We start from the raw sequence: 15,157 nt of genomic DNA, 5'->3' as shown, positions 1-15,157 counted from the left end.
ACATGTTTCAATGCTATTCTCTCAAATCATCCCACCCTCTCCTGCTACAGAGTCCAAAAGTCTGTTCTTTATATCTGTGTCTCTTTTGCTGTCTCGCATATAGGTTCGTCCGTTACCATCTTACACTTTTTAATGTGTCTCCTAGAAAATGTAGTTATGCACGGGTTAAGCGGGGGCTTAACCCTCGGTCAAGCGGGGGCTCTACTGCCTCAAGAGTCCCCCGCCCCCAGCTACAGGCCCCAGACACTCTGGCCAGGGAGAAGCCCCAGAAAGGTGTATGGTTGAATAATTAAACGAGTTGTGAGAAAGAGAACCCGATGAGCTTCTGTGGGGAAGAACTTTCCGAGACAGGGCGCAACCAAGGTCTTCCTCCCGCTGCCTCGGAAACCTCAGCCGTGCTCTCTGTGGACTCCTAGACGCGGAGCAGGCGCCCGGACGGCCAGGAGGCCGAGAGGCCCTCTCAGACCAGGAGACAGAGCTCGGGTGTATAGGTTTCGACGGCCCGGTGCGGGGACATCCTCTGAAAGACCGCGGTGAGCCGGCTCGAGGAGCACCGGAGCACAAGATCAGGACTCGGGGACAGGCTGGGGGCGGATGGGGAACCACGGGAGGAGGGCGGGGCTGGGGAGGAGCGGGCAGGGTTGGAGCAGACAGAGTCGGGGGCGTGGGGCTAGGGTGGAGGCCGTGGCCGGGGCAACTGGGCGGAAGAGGCGGGCCAAGTGGGAGGGGGCAGGGCGGGTGGGGACCACGGGAGGAGGGCGGGACTGGGGGAGTGGGCGGGGTCTGGCGGACCGAGCATCCCGGGAGGGGCAACGGGGCGGAAGAGGCAGGGCCAAGCAGCAGCGGGCGAGGCGGTCCCCCACAGCCCAGGCGTAAAGGCGCTGCGGCCGGCGGGGAGGATGGGGACCATGGGAGGAGGGCGGGACTGGGAAAGAGTGGGCGGGGTTGGGAGGACGGTAATTCTGGGAGGGGCGGGGCTAGGGCGGAGAACGTGGGCGGGGCAACGGGGCGGAAGAGGCGAGGCCAAGTGGAAGGGGGCGGGGCGGTCCACCACGGCCCGGTTATAAAGGCGCCGCGGCGAACCGGGTGATGCTAGCACCCGCGGATCGCCCCTCGACTGCAGTCTTTTTGCATCCGAGAGACCATGGTGGGCTCCCCGCGCGCCCCACTGCTCCTGCTGGCATCCCTGATCGTCGCCCTGGCCCTGGCCCTGGCCGTGAGCCCCGCGGCAGCGCAGGGCCCTAGGAAGGGTCGCCTGCTGGGCGGCCTGATGGAGGCGGACGTCAATGAGGAGGGCGTGCAGGAGGCGCTGTCCTTTGCGGTCAGCGAGTTCAACAAGCGGAGCAACGACGCTTACCAGAGCCGCGTGGTGCGCGTGGTGCGCGCCCGCAAGCAGGTGCGTCCGCCGGGGCAGGGTGCGGAGATCAGGGGCCGCAGGTCAGGCCTCAGGGTAGGGGTGCGGGCACTCTGCCGAAGCCCGGCCCCCGGAGGGCGAGGCCTGCGCGCAGTCACCAGCCCCGCCCGGGGGCCCCGAGCTCGCGCGGGAGGGCAGCCCCCAGCACCTAGAGGCCCTGGGAATCGCCAGGGATGCAATTGCGCTTCTCACCCGGGCGCGGCCCCCGGCCTTTCCCGGCGCCTGCAGCCCTTCGCGGGACTGGCCAGCTTGCTAGGCAGGCGCTGGGGTCACTGGGTCCCGAGGTTCATCGCGAGCTGTCAACTAAATGACCACAGACGAAGGAAAACTCACACCTGACTGCACACTGAGTGATTCTTTAAGCACCTTTTCCTTTTAGCTTTTTATTTTGACGCAATTTCAGACTTACAGAGCAGTTTCAGAAACAGTACCTAGCATAGATTCACTGTGGATTCTTCACCCAGATGCCCTAACTGTTGAAAAGTTGCCGTATTTGCTTGATCCACCTCTTCCCCACGTACCTGTGTGTAGGGATGTACATATATGCATTTATTTTCTGAAGTTTTTGAAGGTGAACACTTCTGTGTATATTTCGTAAAAACAGGCATTTTCTTCCATAACCACAATACAGTTTTGAAAATCAGGTATCAACCCTGACACTTTGATACACAGGTCTTATTCAGATGTCACTGACATTCCACTGTGTCTGTTACAGCCAAGGATATTCCCTGGCCCCCCACCTCAGCCTCTGTCCTGTGATCTCCTTTACTCTGGGGCAGCTGCCGGTCTGTCTCATGACCTTGACTTTGCTTCTGAAGTGTCTGCCAGTCATGGCTCAGACGGTCACTGGGTCTGGGTTTGGCTTGTTGTTTCCTCAAACTGAGCCTTGAGTCACACAGAAGAGCAAGTTCCTCTGAGCCTCCTCTCCGCAGGTGCCACTGAACACACCTGGCCTCCCGTGGTCCTCTCATCATCGTGCAGTGACATGGGGGTCAGACACGCCAAACACCCTCCTTGCAGGGGGCCTGGCTGCTCTCCAGAGAACCCGGAGGTTATCAGCAAACAGATGAGTTCATGAGTGGGCCCTGTGGTCTCAGGTGTGTCCCACAGCAGGGGACCTGGCCTAAGAAAACAGGCTCGTGGACTGTGGTTCATTCACATGTCCTGTCCATAGGAGCAGCCTCTGGGCTGTGACGTCACACCCCCACCCTGAGATGGACACACCGTTGCTGACAGCCTGACCTCTGCCTGGGGTTCTGGCCAGAGAGGAGCCTGTTGTCAGAGTTGGGAAGAGGGCAGGAGGGAGAATTAGGAAGGACTACAGGGCTTTGCACTGGTCCTTGAAAGAAGGCTAGAGTTGAGACCATCTGGCCTATGTCCCCTTGGAGAGTGGGTTGCAGCCACACAAGCAGCGGAAGTGTGGTCCTGCCTGCCAGCCTCAGGGCTTCCTGCTACCTTCTCCTGAAACCACAGGAGGTGGGTCAGGGCCACAGCCATCTCTCCTCCCGTGGCAGTGGGCTGGTGCTGTTCCCTTTGAATGTGACTGCTCTCCCCACTTGCCAGGTCCTCTCCAGCCTGCTCCTCTCCAGGGTGACACTAGCTCCTTGGCCATATGGGAAAGTGACAGCAGAAAGGGATCATGGTTCCACGAGGTGGGACTTGGAGCCCGGTCCCTGCCCCTCATGCTTCTGCAAGTTCTAACCAGGCATGTCTCGAGTGCCCGTGTGAGGCTAGAGTTCACATGTCTCCTGTAACCTCAAGTGTAAAAGACCCAGAGGATGTGACACGCTCTCAGAAGTCACACTTAAGAGGAAGGCATGCCAGGCAGTCTTCTATTGGCCTGAACATCCGTGAATGTGAAGCTCTTGGTTCCCCCTCTCCGAGAGGGAGTGGATAAACCTGAACTACGAACAGGGAATGGGATGCCATGGGCTCCACACTGGGGACTGAAGCTCCGCTAAAGGAACCACCAGGCAGCAGCCTTCCTGTGGGTGCAGCGTGGGCTATGGCCGCACCTTGTGCTCAGTCCCCGCCCTGGCCTGGGGCGCTGGTCGGTTTCTTGTCTGCACCCTGGCTGGCTCCTCAAAGCTGTGCCTTCTGTTCCTGGACCTGGTTAGCATGTTGGCCTGTGGATTCCCCTTTCTGGGTCCCTGTGGGAGACTCCTGGTTGGAGCAGCTGGTAAAGAAGTTCCAGGGAGGGCCTGGGATACAGGGGCTGTCAAGAGGCCACTGTGCTTCCAGGGTGCGGCCCTGGCAACTTGTGACCATGAACTTGGGGTGTGGTGGGAGGAATGTAACCACGTGTGTGTGTGTGTGTGTGCATGTTCACAGTCACAGGGTGTGCTAACTGTGTCTGCTCTCTGCATATCCAGGTCGTGTCAGGGATGAACTATTTCTTGGACGTGGAGCTTGGCCGGACTACATGTACCAAGTCCCAGGCCAACTTAGACAGCTGTCCCTTCCATAACCAGCCTCACCTGAAGAGGGTATGTGCCTGCTGGGAGCAAAAATGGGGGTGCCCTTGGGGACACATCACAGCTGTGGCTGGGGGTGTGATGGGGAAGGATGCACGTGTGCACATGACTGCTGTGTGTCTGTAGGGGGTTTCCACTGGGGAATTGGGGTACTGTGTGCTTTGGGGGTTGTTGTCTGCTGGATGGAGGACACAGCTGGGGGTGTTTTCTAGCGAGCAAGAAAGGGCCCTTTAATCCCATCCTTGTCCCCCACCCCCACCCCAGATAGATTAGAAGGCTTTAGACGCTTGTAAAGGCCTCCCAGGTGGCACCAGTGGAAAAGAACCCACTTGCCAATGCAGGAGACATAAGAGATGGGGGTTCAGTCCATGGGTCAGGAAGATGCCCTGGAGGAGAACATGGCAGCCCACTCCAGTATTCTTGCCTGGAGAATCCCAGGACAGGAAAGCCTGGTGGGCTACAATCCATAGGGTCGCAAGGTTGGATACAGCTGAAGCGGCTTAACGAGTATGCACACAGAGGCCTGAACCGTGCTGAAACCCTGAGATGCTGCCCACTCACCAAAGCCCAGGCTCTCCCGGGGGCTTGGCTGGTTCTTGGGGGTCTTGGCCTCAGGGAGGGCTGCACTCCTTGGTCACCTTTCCCAGGCCCCACCTCTGCAGGGGTTTCCTGGACTTGTATCCCAGCCTCTGGGTCCTCTCTCTGGACCTGTCTCAGTGCCAGCGCTCTGGGGAGGGGGGCTGGGGGTGCACCTCAGTCTTTAACTGTAACCCTGACCCACTGTTCCCCTCTTTCCTTTCACAGGAAAAGCTGTGCTCCTTCCAGGTTTACGTCGTCCCATGGATGAACACCATCAACCTGGTGAAGTTTAGCTGCCAGGATTAACAGGCAGGCCACTGACCGCCTCTCACTCACGCTCCTGCAGAGTGCCCACACTTGTGGTGGGTGACTGCCTACTGGCCGTGCCTTCCCCATGCCACCCCTGCAGACACAGGCTCCTTGGGCATTGTCTGATCTGCCAGGGGGACTCTAACTCGTTTCTTTCTTCTAATTGCTTTCCAAGTGCACGGTGCTCTGCTATTTTACTCAATAAAAAAGTAACAGCAGCTACTCGTTGAGTTGCTCACTGTCTCAGAAGGTTGAGAAGGAAGGGTCGACGCTGTTACTTTACCCCTCTCACTGGCTCTGAGGGCAGGCAGGGGGCGGGGAGCGGACACGGCTGGGAGCTGGACCTTCAGCTTCGGTGACTTCTGATGGTCAGACAGGGGAGAGCAGGGGACCTGAGCTGCTGACCCCAGAGACTTGGCTGCTGTGTTTGCAAAATGTCAGACCATGCACTGGGGCTGGACAGGAGGGCCGGGGAGTGTGATGGAGCCCAAGGCGTAGGTCACCCTCTGAGGAGCTGCGCATGTGCTGAGCTGATCAGACGGCTTGGATGACTCACTGGTCATGTTCCCTAGAAGCAAAATAAGGAGTGGCTTATGTCATCCTCGTTCCACAACAACTCTGGGCTCCTACCAAAAGACAAAGATTAAAAATATGTGTAACTGATGGAAATGGGGTGGGGGGAGTACCCATCAGAATCAAGGTCAGTGAAGGTCAGAATTGAGAGTGAAGTAGGAGAACTTCCTGGATACGTTTCAGGAGCTGTGGAATCTATAGGGAGTTTACTCATTCACACCCCTCCCACCCTTCTCTGGGCTCCGAGGTGAGACGAGTCTTAGCACAGCTTGCCACGGAAGGCGTGTAGAACTTAAGACACACAGTGGACTTTCTTCTTTTCCTAAGGAGTGTTTAATCAATAGGAGATGTCACCTGTCAGTGTCACCATCACTGGGCAGCAGAGTGGATATTTAGTGCCCCCAGCTGGGAATGGTCCAGTCCTGCTCCCCACCCCCAGCACTGCTCTCATGTTGACCATTCACCCCAAGGGTGACACTTCTTCACAGGCTGCCCTCCCAGAGGCAGACACTCAGGGCAACGTTGACCAGCCCTCCTTTTGTGCCACGGTGTCCACAGAAGGCAAAGTGACAAACAGGACTCACACAGGTGGCTCTGAGGCCACCCTAGATGCCATGGTGCACCTGCAGAACTAGAACTAGGATGCCAGGAAGAGGTGGGGACCGTTCCCTCCCTCCTGCTGCTCCCTGACTCACAGGGCCCCAGGGGCCTCCCTTGTCTCTATCTTCATGTAGTGCACAGCAGAGCTTTCTCACCCCAGATGGGACTTAACAAAAGGGCTTTGGAATTCGAGGAGTGAAAGGTTGCCCACAAGCCTTGCACTGGCCAGATCTGGACCTGGGCCTGGTCCCTATAGGGAGTTGCGGGACTTGTGGACATGGAAGTGAAGGCTGGGGCAGCCTCCCTGCAGAGGCTCTCCTGGGTGGAAAATCTTGACTTTCCACAAGTCAGCCAGCATCCAGGCTGACTACCCATAAAGTCATCCCTTTGTGATGCTTCCAATGCCCTGTTCCTGTGGAAGTCAGGGCGGTCGGGTCGGGGTGTGCTTCACCTGGCTCGCCTGTCTTCACCCAGCCCCCTGTTGTGCAGCCCACACCTCAGGGTTCAGGTTAGCACCACCCCAAGTCCCCAGGGAGTAGGCGGGACTGTGGGTGGGGTGGGGTGACCCAGAAGGTTCGCTGATCAGGAGGCAACCCAGACCAGTGTGTCTAGGGAGGAAACGCAGCTCCTGCCACATTCATCTGCATGGTTGTACTTTTAGGCTTATTTATTTTAAACATAAATAAAAGTGTGGCTAAAAAGCAGGATTCGACTGAGTGAATTTGAAAGTCTTGATTTCACCCAAGGGCTCATGAATCTGGTAGCATTTCATGGAGGGACACGAGGGCATGCAGAGGAGTCCTAGAACACAGAAGCTTCTATAGAGAGGAGGATGGATGAGGAAGACAGCAAAAAATTGTGTGTGTGTGTGTGTGTGAGGTGGGTATTTTGGCCCCAGATGCCAGGAAAGGGAGCAGGGAGGACATAGGTTTTACCATGTGGGTTGCCTCTTCTTCCTCTGGACCTCCCACACGACAGGTGACCTCATGGTGCTGAGCAGAAAATCCCATGTTGCTGATTAAGGTGACATTTCTAAGGAAGGTGAGACTACAATTATGTGAGGTGTTAAATCTAAATTTTGTATCCTGGGGTTTAGCACACGTGACACCATTTGGGGACTGTGGGTTTTCTCTTTGTGTATAATTTAAGTGAAAGTCGTCATAGAAATAGATTTAGCCCAGTGCCTGGCTCCCGACGAACGCTCATTGATCTGTCTATATTTTGCAGTTGTTTGGCAGACTGACACTTCATTGAGCGGTGCGTGTAGAAGCCATCTCTTGACTCTGGGTGGGCTTGTGGGCTTCCTTCCACCAAAAACTGCAGAGGAAGTGGCCCCGTGACCTCTAGGCTGCAGAGAAAGCTTCCTTCTCTGAGTTCTCTTGGACACTTGCCCTAGGGGAAGCCATGAGGAGATCCTCAGAGGAGCTCGCAGCCAAAGCTGACATCACCTGCTGCCAGGTGCCTGGGCCACCATGGATGTCCAGCCCGTCTGGACTCACCAGGAGCTGCAGCTCTGATTGTCACCTGACTGCAGTCCCATGAGAGCCCCAAGCAAGAGAAAATGGCTGGACTTCACCTCCCAGTGTTCGAGGGATTTGTCACATGCGGTGGGTCTGGGGCTGGTGCCTGTGGGCACTGGCACAGAAGGGGTGATGCCCAGGGAAGCTGGATGAATGTTGCACTGGCCATGTGACCTCCCAGCTCCCTGCTGTGCTGAGCTGCAGGTGTTCGGGGTGGTGGGGAGGGACCAGGGAGCTCCTTCCTTGTGGGGTCACGGGAATCCTGTGTGTTCGTGCCTGTAAACACTTAGAATGGCACACAACACATGAAGCCACCGAAGTTTGTCACATAAATGCATCTCACGTCTCCAGTCAGAATGTCAACAGGTTTTAGTTTTAGATGGTGTCTTCAAAGAGTCTAACATAATGTTTTCAAATGAGGTGATTAGGCTTTTTTTTTTTCTGTGGATTTTCTAAGAACTGCTTCAAAAGACAAAGCATCGTTCCCACAGCATCAGGGGTTGCTTTCTGCATGTCAGTGGTGAATCTAGCTGGGTTCATTTTTCTGTGCCAACTACTCCATTTGAAATATAATGGTTTCATATCTGTTAGGTAAGAGCCATCCTCTCTATTCTTTCCTAAATTTTATTTTTAATATGTTATATTTATTCTTCTGGGTGAAATTCCTTTTCATGTCCAAACAGATATTCTAATCCTCTCTCGTGGCTCCAGGCAGCAGCTGACACTCCCCATCAGCACTCAACCCAGGGTGAACACCGACATACCCCAACTGTTCTGGACCCACACAACCCCTCTGTTTCACTTTCAGTACAGTATTCAATAAATTCCATGAGAAAGTCAATACTGTATTAGAAAACGGACTTTGCGTTAGATGGTTTTGCCCAACTACAGGAAATGTACGTGTTCTGAACACAGTTGAGGTGATTTCCTGGTGGCTCAGATGGTAAAGAATCCGCCTGCAGTGCGGGAGACCCAGGTTCTATCCCTGGATGGGGAAGATTCCCTGGAGAAGAGAATGGTAACCTGCTCCAGTATTCTTGCTTGGAGAATTCCATGGACAGAGTAGCCTGGTGGGCTGTAGACCACGGGGTGACAAAGAGTCAGACATGACTGAGCGACTTTCACTTTCTTTTCAGGCTGAGTTTCAACGTTTGGTAGGTTAGGTATATTAGATGCGTGTTTGACTTATGATATTTTCAGCTTATAATGGGTTTACCAGGCTGTAAGCACATTGTAAGTTGAGAAGATCAGTATCTCCTTCTTGTGGATCATTTCTTGATTTATTTGACTTTAACTGGTTCATGGGGACACCCATTCAGGAGTGTTCAAACCATGGACATTGTCTTGTTGTTAAAAATTGTTGTCTTCATAATACATTCATTCTCTCAAAAGCTTTAAATGCATGTGGGCAGCCATTGACTAGGCAATGGTTAGTCTCTCATGGCCTAGGATGATGAAAGAGACCAGAGGACATAGCCAACTCCTAGAATTTGAACTTGATGTTTTCTCCTGTGAACACCACACTGGGACCCAAAGATGTAATGATAACTGACTCATACTAAGGCCAATGGTTTTCATCAAACCACTAGAGCGGCCAAGAGGCTGACCAAAAGGGTGGACTGTGGAAATAAATGTCTAGGCCCAAGATGGGACTGCTCTGCTGAAGGTGCCATGTCAGCAAACTGACCTTTCACATTCTCATAAATGCTTCCTTGGACCAGGAATGCAATATCCAATCAGTCCAACCCTACTCACCAAACCACCTCTGGCTCCATGCTTATTTCCTTGTTCCTTGATCTTTTTAAATAAAGTTAGATATGCAAGCCCAATCAGTTATGCCCTGTCTCTACATTGCTGCTTCTAATGCTCCAGAAACTCGCTCTTGACCAAAATCCCTTGACAGGGTGTACCACTGTAACCCCTAACCCAAGGATATCTTCCCCTTGAATAAAGGATATAAACTTGCTCCTAAATTGTTTTGATTTTGTCATTTGGCAATCCTGTGGAAGATTGTCAAATCTTCAAGATTGTCTGAGGGAAGACAACCCACAGAATGGAAGAAAACATCTGGAAATCATATATCTGATATGGAACATGTAGCCAGAATTTATAAAGAACTCTTACAACCAGTAAGAAGACAACTAATCCATTTATATAAATAAATAAGCTCCAATTTTAAAAATTAAAAAATAACCCCATTAAATTTTTAAAAAGAAAAATAACTCAATTTAAAGATACCGAAGAATATGGACAGACATGTCTCCAAAAATGACATGCAAATGACCAATAGGCACATGAAGAATGCTCATCATTAGCCACTAGGGAAATGCAAATCAAATCAAACTGAGGTACCGCTTCACACCCACTACATGATTATAATAAGAAAGACAGAAAATAAATTAGAATCTTCTTAGATTGCTTGTGGGGATATAAAAAGGTACAGCTGCAAAAGGTTAAAGGTAGAGTTACCACATCATCCAGCAACTCTACTCCTATATAAATGCTGATATAAATGAAAATGTGACCATAAAAAAAAAAAATACATGAATTCTTATAGCAATATTATTCATAGTATCAAAAAAATAGGAAAAAACCCCCCAAATGTCTGTCAATTGATGAACAAGTAAACAAAATGTAGTATATCTGTACAATGACATATAATCAGACAATAAAAGGAATGAAGTATTTATCCATGCTACCACGTGGGTGAACCCTGAAAACATTATGCTTTGAAAAAAGTCAGCAACAAAACCACCACATATTGTATAATTCTGTTTATGTTAAATGGCCAAAAGAGGCAAATTTATGGAGACAGAATGGAGACTAGTGGTTGCCCAGGGCTGGGGGTGGCAGAGAGGCGGGAAGTGACTGTAATGGGTAGGGGGTTGTCTTGGAGAATAATGAAAATGTTCTAAAATTAGATAGTGGGAATAGTTGCACAATTCTATGAATATACTAAGAACCATTGAATTGTACACATGAAATGGTTGAATTGTGCTGTTTGTGAAGTATATCTGAATAAAGTGGTTATTGTAAAAATTCACTCTAAAGTTACAATTTACCCAAACCAAATGTTTACTGTGTATTCTCTTTCCAATCCCAAATAACTTCTGGCCACATTTCCAAGCCTCAACAAAATTAAACAAGCACAGTCAAACAATTGTCCTCTAATGACAAGTCAACCTAGAAATTTCCACCCTGACTGGACCTCTATTATCTCATTCCCAGGAAAAAAAGCAAATTTAAGATTTCAAGGTTAACTCCTCTTGCGAAATGAAGTCCTAAGAAATTGAAGTCCAAAGGAATTAAACCCCAAATAGAGTGCTCTTGTTCTCCTGTGAGTTAAAAATCCAAAGTTTTTTTTTTTTTTTTTAAAGTTCATAATCCTCCCTAAATTCTTATTCAGCTCAGGCTCAGCCAGAATCTCAGCACTGGAGGCCTGGGGCTGAGTGCTGCCTGGGTGAAGTCCAATCTCCTGCAGCAGCTCGAGGTTGTTTCCCACTCTGATTGTACGAAGGGGTTTTATTTCCCCCTGTGATTGGACGAAAGGGTTTTATTTATTTATTTATTGGATGAAGGGATTTTAAAGCAGCAATTCCCAAAATGTGGTCTTTGGACCAGCAGCAGCAACGCCTGCCAGGAATTATTTAGGAGTGAACATTCTCTGGCTCCGGCCCTTGCCTGCTGAATGATAAAGTCTGGGTGGAGCTCCATAATCCTGCTAATTAACTGGCAGGCAGCACCCTGGCTGGTCTCTCTGACCTCCATCTCCTGAGATTCTTGCCTTCATGTAATGCCTTTCCCCTGAGTATGGGCTGGACTTGGTGACTAATTTTTGTTTTTTCAGTTTAAAAAATAATTTATTTCATCAAGTTAGTTTTAAAAAGACATAAAATCAGCACATTACACAAGATAATGCATTCAGTGGAACCAGAGCCCACCTTTATAAACAAATGAAGAAATAGACAAATAAGGTCTAAGCTTCAGAAAACAGGAAGAGCAGTCTGCAAAGTTAGGGCAAATCACTGATTTCCATCAGAATATTTACAACAATGTACCTTGGTGGCTCAGTGGTAAAGAATCCGCCTGCCAATGCAGGAGACTCAGGTTCTATCCCTGGGTTGGGAACATCTGCTGGAGGAGGAAATGGCAACCCACTGCAGTATTCTGGCCTGGGAAATCCTGCAGCCCTACAGGCTCCTCTGTCCATGGACTCGCAAAAGAGTCGGGCACAACTTAGTGACTAATCAACAATAATAGCAATATACAGGATGGCAGTGTCAAATTTTAGAGAAAACAGATCATCACTACAACTGCATCTGATTTCTTGGAGAATAAAGATGTATTTTTTATTTTTTAATTTTTTAAAAATATAATTTTATTTATTTTAATTGGAGGCTAATTACTTTACAATATTGTATTGGTTTCGCCATACATCAACATGAATCCGCCATGGGTGTACACGTGTTTCCCATCCTGAACCTCCCTCCCACCTCCCTCCCCATACCATCCCTCTGGGTCATCCCAGTGCACCAGCCCCAAGCATCCTGTATCCTGCATCGAACCTGGACTGGTGATTCATTTCATATATGATATTATACATGTTTCAATGCCATTCTCCCAAATCATCCCATCCTCTCCCTCTCCCACAGAGTCCAAAAGACTGTTCTATACATCTGTGTCTCTTTTGCTGATGTCTTTTTAAAATGCCATTTGGTTTTTAGAACAGAAAGTATTTTTCTCTTATGTTTAGGTCATCTGCTACTCCAGTGAAAACACCCCACATAACAACCTTTTAAATTTTAAAACTTAAATCTTGATCCCAATATTCCTGACCTGTCTCTTGTTATTGTGTGAAAGAAATATTTTTTTTTCGTAAGTTTCAATTCAGAATTTGTACAGTTGGTAACTAGTTTTGAATGAAAGGACGATAGCAGAAGTGATGACCATCACTGCCCAATCTACCCAAAATGTTTGTGGACTGCGGCTTCCAACCTCAGACACTGGCTGGCTCAGTGTGACCACAAGGACGCTTAGGTAGCCCCTGGAGAGATGTACAGATGAGGAACCGAGGTGGGCCAGCAGCCACATGGGGCACTTGGAAGAAGTCCCCCACCAGCCAGCGCCATCAAGTTTGGCCAGTGCACTCAGTTTGGCTGTACCTGAATTCCTGGGGCACAGAAACTGTGAGATAATCAGTGCTCACTGTTTGAAGTTGTTAGTTTATTTCACGTGCCTGCAAGCTCAGTCAGGTCCAACTCTTTGCAACCCTATGGACTGCAGCCTACCAGGCTCCTCTGCCCATGGGATTCTCCAGGCAAGAATACTGGAGTGGGTTGTGATGCCCTCCTCCAGGGGATCTTCCCAACCCAGGGATAGAATTTGTGTCTCCTGGATTGCAAGTGGATTCTTTACCACTGAGCCTCCTGGGAAGCCTAATTTGTTTCACAGCAATGGGTAACTGGGCTTCCCTGGTGGCTCAGCGGAAGAGAATCTGCCTTCAATACAGCAGATGAGGGTTCGATCCCTAGGTCGGGAAGGTCCTCTGGGGTAGAAAATGGCAACACACTCCAGTATTCCTGCATGGAGAATTCCATGGACAGAGGAGGGGCAGACCTACAGTCCATGAAGGGGCAAAAGTGTTGGATATGACTGAGTGACTTAAGTCCGGCACAATGGAAAAGGAGTTCCCCACCCCTTAGGGGCTTGTGCTGCAGGTTAATGTTGAGAACCGTGGCTTCACTGCTGGAATGGTCAGTCTCCAACCGAATCAGGTTTCTCACTCCTCCCATTGCCCTTCAGCAGGATCAGGTAAGGTTTTGATGGTCTCCTGCCCTTTCATTAAGGAGTCCTTTGGTGTCTTCTGGTTTTTTGTTTGGTTGGTTGGGTTTGCTAGTGCCAGAATAAGTCAACATTGCTGTGAATTCATTTTTTTCCTGAAGCAAACCTTGATATCTCTTGAAATGCAAGCGCAGAAGAGGGAGGAGCCCAGAGACCTGGGGAGGTGGGGACCCTGAGGGCAGAGCAGCCTCCTTAGGATTTGAGCTCTGGGGCAGGCAGTAGTTAGTAGAGCCCTGCCCCCTTGGGTATCTTAAACTTTTAGATAGAAAGTCTATAGGACAAGTGCCACAGACCACTCCTCGAGTGAGCCCTGGCTATCACCAGCACCATCCTTTCTTTCTGTCCCGCTTCTCACCTGGACATCCTGTGGAGGACACCCACAAAGAGGAAGGCCTCCCCCATCCAGTCCTCCTGCCCATGCCCCACCCCACATCACTCTGAGGGGGGCTCACAGCTTCTCTTCGCATTCACAGGGAAGCAAAAAGCTGGGAACCATTATTTCCTTTGTTCTCAAATTCAAATCAACTCATGACAAATGTACGGAAGAGCAGCCCCTTTGTGGCTCCAAGCTGCCGACCAGGCGCGGGAGCAAGTCACTATGTCCCAGTTCCCCCAGGGCCTCCCTGTGGCTGGTCTGGTTGCAGGCTTTTGTTGCTGCCCTGAACTGGCCGGTATCAGACTGCCTGTGTGATCTCTGATATGGAAGGGGTGGTGGACCCACACAGGATGGCCCTCCCCTCCAGTGTCTGGTGCTCATGTATTGGTACTACTAAGTACCAATACTACAATGCACTACATGTGCTTTGACTGGAGCCTCTGTGTGTGGGCACTGTGGAGGTAGATTCAAGTCTGACTAGCCCAAGTTCATGTGGGTGGTGGGAGGCTTCAGAAAGTTTTGCTTGGTGGAGAACAGCTGAGGTGCCTGAAAAAATAAAGAAGGTAGAGCATGGATGGATCAGTCTTTGGATCCCTGAAAGGGAGTGTCATCTCCACACCAAGTTTGATGTGTGATGTTTCTAAAATAAGCACCAGTGTAGGGCCTGACTCCCAGACAATGTGAATTGAAGAAGTAGAAATTTAGCTGAATTGACAGAGACTGTGGCAGAGACCCCAAACCAACTCTGAATGAAGTCGTTTCAAGGGAAAGCAGCCAGCATCTGCGTAGGAGTAGCCGCGAAGGCGACAGGGACAAGCTTGTCAAATTGGCAGGATCTAAAAAACCGTTTTGAAAAGAGCATTGGTAAACGCTGCCCAGAGTTGTCAGAATGAAACGTCTGGAGGGCTCCACATGGCGTGAGAAAGTGGCTCTGCCAGGACAGCCCCAAAGGCACCATGGGAAGAGCTCTGGCCAGGAGGGGTGGAGGGAGGCACTTGACTGGAGGGAGGTTGTGCGATCCCTTGCCTGATTTCGTCCCAGGAGAGAACAAGAGTCCTGCACTGCTGACTTGGGGGTGGTGTTGCAGTGAAAAAGCGGAAAAAGAGAGGAATGAGTTTTTCTTTTGCCCTTTCCAGAGAATAAAAATGATAAAAAGAATAGTGAGCAGGCCTGAGCATTCCTAGTTTTTTTACTTTAACTCCGCATGTCTGTAACTAAGTTTGGTTTTTCTGCCCCCTAACTCTGCAGGAGCTACAGTTCACATTTTTCCCTTTGACTCCATGCTAAATACATCCCCTATCTGGTGTTCACCCTTACAACACCCTTCCCCTTGTAGTTACATATCAGAAAGAAGGCCGCAGAGCCACCCAACTGCCAGACTCAATTACGGATTACTAACGCAAGTCGATGACTGTCTTCGAAACAATCCAAGAGGGAGAAATCCAGATCCTATCACCTCTGTTCCTCATCA

At 50.4% G+C, this 15,157-nt stretch overlaps 1 protein-coding gene across 1 annotated transcript; it reads left to right on the top strand.

The window, feature by feature from the left end:
• Positions 1-1,064: 1,064 nt before the first annotated feature.
• LOC109568057 (cystatin-C) lies at positions 1,065-4,998 on the top strand. Its single transcript, XM_019973271.2, has 3 exons — positions 1,065-1,396; positions 3,787-3,900; positions 4,693-4,998. The coding sequence occupies exons 1-3, from the start codon at positions 1,145-1,147 to the stop codon at positions 4,771-4,773; spliced, it is 447 nt and encodes a 148-aa protein (XP_019828830.2). The 5' UTR covers positions 1,065-1,144; the 3' UTR covers positions 4,774-4,998.
• The last annotated feature ends 10,159 nt before the right edge of the window (positions 4,999-15,157 follow it).

The sequence above is a fragment of the Bos indicus genome, chromosome 13, assembly GCF_029378745.1.
Source record: "Bos indicus isolate NIAB-ARS_2022 breed Sahiwal x Tharparkar chromosome 13, NIAB-ARS_B.indTharparkar_mat_pri_1.0, whole genome shotgun sequence".
NCBI classification, from domain to species: domain Eukaryota; kingdom Metazoa; phylum Chordata; class Mammalia; order Artiodactyla; family Bovidae; genus Bos; species Bos indicus.
The sequence above is the reverse complement of the archived record's forward strand: the minus strand, read 5'-3'. Positions and strand labels throughout refer to the sequence as shown.

What these genes read in the sequence shown, in the direction of transcription:
- LOC109568057 (XM_019973271.2), top strand. Translation starts at nt 1,145, where the DNA reads ATGGTGGGCTCCCCGCGCGCCCCACTGCTCCTGCTGGCATCCCTGATC. An exon ending in TGGTGCGCGCCCGCAAGCAG is followed by an intron (nt 1,397 to 3,786) that starts GTGCGTCCGCCG and finishes CTGCATATCCAG; the next exon opens with GTCGTGTCAGGGATGAACTA. An exon ending in ACCAGCCTCACCTGAAGAGG is followed by an intron (nt 3,901 to 4,692) that starts GTATGTGCCTGC and finishes TTCCTTTCACAG; the next exon opens with GAAAAGCTGTGCTCCTTCCA.